This window comes from Trachemys scripta, chromosome 11 (assembly GCF_013100865.1).
Source record: "Trachemys scripta elegans isolate TJP31775 chromosome 11, CAS_Tse_1.0, whole genome shotgun sequence".
In the NCBI taxonomy this organism is placed as follows: domain Eukaryota; kingdom Metazoa; phylum Chordata; order Testudines; family Emydidae; genus Trachemys; species Trachemys scripta.
Window position 1 is genome coordinate 13,194,820 of NC_048308.1, and position 6,840 is coordinate 13,201,659.

At 36.6% G+C, this 6,840-nt stretch overlaps 1 protein-coding gene across 2 annotated transcripts in view; it reads left to right on the forward strand.

Annotated features, from left to right (window-relative positions):
* Nucleotides 1-6,273, forward strand: part of CCDC93 (coiled-coil domain containing 93) — a 119,707-nt gene extending 113,434 nt beyond the window's left edge. The window contains exons 23-24 of one of the 2 annotated variants that reach the window (XM_034785531.1): nucleotides 1,981-2,094; nucleotides 4,969-6,273. In XM_034785531.1, the coding sequence (XP_034641422.1) occupies nucleotides 1,981-2,094; nucleotides 4,969-5,022 (168 nt within the window). In that variant the 3' untranslated portion in view covers nucleotides 5,023-6,273. The remainder of the gene's footprint in view (nucleotides 1-1,980; nucleotides 2,095-4,968) is intronic. The other variant, XM_034785532.1, reaches the window with a different exon arrangement.
* Nucleotides 6,274-6,840: the final 567 nt, after the last annotated feature.

Below are 6,840 nucleotides of genomic sequence, written 5' to 3' on the forward strand. Positions count from 1 at the left end.
AAAAAGAACAGGAGTACTTGTGGCACCTTAGAGACTAACAAATTTATTAGAGCATAAGCTTTCATGGACTACAGCCCACTTGCATCTGAAGAAGTGGGCTGTAGTCCACGAAAGCTTATGCTCTAATAAATTTGTTAGTCTCTAAGGTGCCACAAGTACTCCTGTTCTTTTTGCGGATATGGACTAACACGGCTGCTACTCTGAAACTTGAAATAAAAGGTTCTTAACCTAAATGTGTTGGGCCTGATTCTTACTGATGCTAACAGATACAGGTGCCTTAAAATGGGTATAAGTATAATCTTATTCCTATTTCAAGGAGTCTTTAATTGCCAAGAGCAGTTTTAAAGGGGCCTTAATGTAAATGAAAATCTCACCTGTTATTTCTTTGTTGATCACCAAAAATGTGCTTGTTATACAGACCATGCATTAGTACATATTTGTTAATGAGCATTTGTATGTAATGTCTTAGGGTTATCGTCATGAGACCCTACAAGTACAGTCCCTGCCCTAAAGAGTCAAGTTTAGATTTGACATGACCAGCCACAAGGAGAGGTATTAGGCAAAGGAGGGATGATGGAGGTTTAACTTTGTTCATATCGTATTAGTTTCTCATTGTTTTCATTAATAAATGAAATAAATAAAATTTTTAAAATTATTTTACATTAAGTATTCAAGGTTTGATGAGGGGAGTGCAAGTCCTTGCTGGCAAGATTGAGGAAGGTTATGGGGGATTTGAGCAGGAGAGGGATAGACGGTCAATGCTGTAGGGTTTTTCACTTGACTGAATATTCTTTGCCCTTCTCTTTGCTAAGAGATGTACTTCAGAAGACAAGCAGCAGCCTGCTCCATTGTGCTAAAGGCAGGAGGAGCGTTTTGTCTCTCTCCAGAAGCACTCCCAGCAGAGCCTCTCTGCTCTTGTTTATGTATACCAAGTGCCAAGCCACTAGCACTGATCCTCTTCACTCTGCCTTAAGGGCTGGGAACTCAGAGCGCAGCTTTTCAATATGAATTACCGGTGTGTTTGATAGGGTCTCTCTTCAGGGAGCATCCTGGTTCTTTGTTTGGAATAACAATAGCACAAATTGCAGGTGCTTTCCAAACAGCTCACATTAACGTTTTATAGCAGTAGAAAGTGCCTCTGTGATGAATCTGTGTAAATGGGTATTCTCCATTTATAGACCCAGTTCTCCACTTCCTGGAATCTTGTGTGATTCCTTACCTCTGTGCAAACTGCACCCAAATCAGAATGACAGCACTGCATACCCTCTTTGAACAGAAATACATGACTACATAAGGCAGTGGAGAACCAGCCCCAGTGTCTCCCACAGGAACAGACAAGATAGAAATAAAATATACAGGCTATATCTGGAACATGAAGAATATTATATTTTTAAATGCGGGTTAATTATTTACTTACAACACACCATCTGGAGAGATTGGCTGGAGACAGAACGCATCAAGTAATAAAATACTTGCATTAAAAATGTCAGAGTACTTATCTAAAACTTTTTGTTCCTGACCCTTAGATTAAGAGTAATTGAATTTTTCTACTAAATTTGCCAGATTAGTGTATGATTTTCCAAAGTTAATAGATGATGGAGACAACCACCTTAGATGCCAAATCAAGCATTCGCTACTGCAACAATAACTTTTTGTTGTAAAAATATTTTGGGTGTTCTTATCACCTGTAATTTTAATGTCAATAAATTGTCTGCCATATTTGAATGCTAGTCCGTAAATAAGGTCCTGATCTCACAAAGACATATGCATGAGCAACATGTCCACTGTAAGTAATTCCATTGAATCAAAGTAAGTCTTTGCAAGATCTAGGCCTAAATATTTGTTGCATTGAAAGAATCAGCCGAGTCCATTATGTGTGTCTTGTGAAGCATCTTTCTCTAATGTCTACTTGGAAATGTATTTGATGTTTCTGGTTCTAACAGTACATGGTCTTTCATTCTTTGTGCACATTAAAAACAGATAGAAAAGAAGAAACAAGAAAACAAAATGCGAAGAGACCAGTTAAATGATGAATACCTGGAACTGCTAGAGAAACAGAGGCTTTACTTTAAAACGGTGAAAGAATTTAAAGAGGTAAGAGCATTTTTGTTTGTATTTGGTAGAGAGAATTTGAGCCAGTAAAACAACTGGTGGGTTTAAGAATAATCTTAAAAGCCATCCTGCTCAAAGGCGGTCACTTTGAGATGGATCACAAATATTCCAATTGTTAACAGGCAATTGTCTAGATGTGTTGGCTTGCCAAGAAACACTTTCACGTCAGATAACTTTCACAAGGCTCCTTTGGGTTATCTACGTCTTGAGTCAAACCAAAGGAGAGGGTTAAGCTCTCAGGAAACCCCCAGTCATCTTTACAATTCACTTCCTATTATTGTAGAGAATTGGTCTTTATTACTGGAACTCCCACAGTAGGGGTGGAGCTAAAGATCTTTCATTGGCCTATAAACTGTGATTTTTTTTTAAAAAAAGTTTATTATTCAGCTCATTAAAATCTCATTGAGAAGAACCCTGGTACAGGGATGCAAATTGGTTTCCAATTTAAAATATTTTAATTAGTTATTAGATCAGGCCTGATTTGCTTGTAAGTTAAAGGCAGTCTTCCTCATTAGTTGGAGGTAGTGAGATTTTCAGAAGCATTCGTTGGCCTAATCTGCTCCCCTTAAAGTCAGTGGTGTTTTACCATTGACTTCAATGGGAGCAGAATTAGGACAACTTTTTGAAAATCCCATCATGAAGAATTAAGTTTTAATGGTTTACTTTTTTTTTTTTTTTTTTTTTTTAGACATATGCATGTCATAGTGGCTCAGTTAAGGGTTTGTTTTTAACATACAGTAACAACATCTGTTCCTTAAAATAATGAGGATTGCTTCACTATTTGTCTTGTCTTCCTCCATAGAAAAATATATTTCTTTTATCCATCTATTATTGTATCATTCTATGTGTAGATTGTTGTCTCATCCTATGTATTGATTGTAAATTCTTTGAGTGCTGATCCTGGATGATATGCTGGAAATACCGGCAGATACACAGGAATGGATCCTGGCAGGCATGGCACGTTTGAGGAAGATTAGTGAGTCTTCCATGTGGCACTGACAGTGGACTAAAGTATAGGTTTGCTCCAGTACTTAACCCTTCTGTAAAAGGGGTATACTATTTAGCTAATCCACTGAGCTGTTGTACTTTGAGATCCTTGCATGGAAGCTACTGTAGACCAGTGAATGTGATTTCTCTATAATGGAATTAACGTGGAAATTGTAATGTATGAAAACTGAATGTGAGGCAATTCAGCATTTAAATTTGCATTCTCTTGCATGTCATAATTTATGATTTCTCAGTTTACATAACATTTTAGCAGTGGGACATGCCATGATCATCTGTACCAGATATGTTCAATGTTTCATAGTTGACAAAGATAGGGCATCCTAATCTTCTAAATGTTCTTGGACTTGGGGATTTCTTTCATAGTTGATAAGGATTATCTATAATACAGAGGATGGGTTGGGGTGTATTTCAAATACTAAGCAATTCTTTAACCATTCAGGTAACAGTACAAGACATTTTAATTATGGACTGATATCAAAGCTTTTGAATAGACCGCAGTTGTCTGATGGAATCTTTTTTGGAAAACCATGAAAGGGACTCTAGTGCAACATGGAGGTGATGAAGGTGTGTGCAAGGAGCTGTCTTTGTAGGAAGCACACAAGTCTGTTCCATGTTTCCTGGTGGCAGTTGTTAAATTAATAGAATAGGAATATTGTTAACGTATAGCCTTTTGTGGCAGGAGAATCTGTCTTTTGAAGAAAAGAGGGGAAGAGTAGTAGGTTTTTGTAGAGGTTCTGATACTGCAATTTATGTAGAGGTTCTTAAATTGTGTGATACTGTCTTCACTTTGTATATTTTTTCTCTAGTAAGATAATAGAGGAAATGCACAGTCTTGTCATCTAAACATTGCAAAAGTACTGTTAATATTTCATTGATTTAGCCTTCCCAGTGCTTGTTAATTGTCTCTTTGAGAGCGAATGCCAAAATAGCACTGCTGTGCAAAAGATCTTTGGGGTTTGCATGTTAGAAAAGGCTGCTTTCTCTAATCAGTCATGGTTTGCTGGGTTATTTTCCCCTGCCTTGCATCACATATCTTTGGGAGACTGACAAGCTGCTTAGCCACTTTATGACTATGGTAGGAGTTCCCATCCTCTCTAGCAATTAAGCTTCTGTGGAGAGTGAAAAATCCCTCATCAGTTGTCTTCTGAGGGAATTTCCACACCATGGCATGTCTCCTGTTTTGTCTCCTGGAAGATGATGGTAACCTTATTGGGAACAGAAAACATTTTCAGAATTCTTGACCTTGCTGTAGTAGTTCTCTGAAAATAGACTGTGCAAAATAGCATTGCAGGATTCCAGATCAGGTATCAATGACCTTCATTTCAAATTAGTTCAGTTATAAGGAAGAAGATGGATTTCATAACTACCAGCAACGTAAACCCAATTTGGGACTGACCATAAAGCTAGATTCTTTCTGCCTTGTGCGTCATCGCCTGTAATAATGATCCTGCCATTGGAACCAATAACAATTCCGTTGATGATTTCATGAATCAAAAAAACTCCAGCTCACTCTGCGTTGCCATGGATTGCAGAGTAGGCACGAAAATTAGTAAAATCATTTTTGTCACTAAAGTAAGAAGGCTTAAATCACTAGTTAGATGATGTCACTGTCACTTAGTCACTTCATAACCATACGTTGGGCTCCACCCTGACCATGTTATCACCTTTTTGTGTCCCCAAAGGAGCACAAAAGAGCCATAAAGTTGCCCTAAAGAGACAAATGGAGATTCCTTTTGCATTCCTCCTTGTCAGCTCTCACAACATAGAAGGCTTTGTCTTGATGATGTGAATATAGGTACCATAACTATTATAGTTAACATTTAAAAATCTATTTACTTTTATCAACAGGAGTGCCGTAAGAATGAAATGCTGCTATCCAAGCTGAAAGCCAGTTCTTCCTGAGGAACTCCTCTAGCCAGTGAATTTTAGAATTGATTGTTCGGTCCATAAATTGAATACTTTCTGTGGTAACAGTGATAACTGCAATGCCTAGATACATGTATATTGCTATATAAGTCTTTATTTTTCAATCTGTAGTCTGTTCTACATTACTTTGTCCAGTGGCTGTTTATTCTTGATCACCTCCATTACACAGTAAAGAGTTAATGCAGTAGTAAATAGTAAATTAGGAATGTTGTCTAATTTTATTTATTTGTTTTTCACAATGAAGAAGATAGGATTATTTTGTACTTTGGATTTAATACTGCACTATTCTAACTTCAGGACAATATATATATGTATTGTAATTTTGTAACATACTCGAAAAAATAAATCCAGACACCATGAAGAGAGAGTGTAGTAAATAAGCAGTGATTTGATAAATTTAGCATAAAGTGAAACAGAGAAAATTTGTTTTCACTTTTTTTCACCTGCTAAGAAGCCAGATTTTACTTCAGTTTTACATTTTAGCCATAGATAAGATTTCAGACAATAAGAAATGTGAAGCCTGGTGGTTAAGACTCAAGCAAATGGAATCTTAACTTGCATAATTCTCTAGTGTAATATTATAGACTTCTGTATTTTTATTACAGCGAGTGTAGCTGTTGTATACCACTTTCTTTGAAACTTCAGCATTGTGTAGAGGGGGATTGCTATTAACTAGTTCCAGACAAATTAGATTTTAATCACTAAGATCTTCAAGTATCACTGGTTGGGTTGAAAAATACATCTGTCAACACAAATTCTCTGTCTGCAATTTGGAAAGATTAAGCCCCAGATCTTCTGCTGGTGTAAACGGAGTTGCTCCTTTGCAGTCAATGAGGCTCTGCTAATTTACATCAGAAGGATTTGGCCCTGAAAATTTAGAAAACTTGTTGAACCCCCTTGTGAATTTGTATAGAACATCTGTATACAGTATTTTGTAGTTCGGACAGCTTGTACACAACAGCAAGTTGTTTGGACTAGACTTGCTAATGTACAACACATCCTCTTTTGCTAAAAAACCCAAGTTCTTCATTGTGTTCGGTAACATGGACAACAGTGTTATTAAATTACTGTCTATGGCAGGTGAATGTGAAATAAAAATGTTTGGAACCCAATGATCTGCAGCTGTTATATTTAAGTGTCTCTTCTTTAGAAGCTTTAATAGATTTTTGATTAAGAATGCATAACAGCATTCACTGACTTGAATAAATGTTTATTCTTAATATCTCACATACTGATGGGTATATATTATTCCAGTGTGACCTTGGAACCTATGGCCACTGCACTGTATTTAAAGTGAGAAATCTGTGTAACTTGGGGTGAGAAATGGAAGCTTATGTGTAGCAAGGTCATGGAAATTCTGTCTGGTAAATTGTTTTAAGCTCTTTCAAACCATAGGATACTATATTCAATACCACATATTGGCCCATCAACAGGCTCCTGAATGGGTCTATCAGTCCATCTTGAATATGTATACACAGTAAATCAATGTCTTCTACGTTATTCTTAATGGCATAAGAATCTTAACAGATGAACATTAAAAATCTGATCAATCGGCTCAGCAGTAGAACCAGTTTTCAGACATGACAGATTTTTCAAATCTTTAAAACTTCCTAAATAAATCATTAGCTTTTTGTAAAAAAAAATAAAAAATGGAATCCATTATTCTGGCAAGGGCCTCTTTGTGAAGAACGTATGAACATATTGGAAAAGACTCTGATCTAGCAGTGTAAATGTGTAGTAAAGTGGTCATGATAAGGTTAACTGGGTTACCCTGAGTATTATGGGATGAAGCCA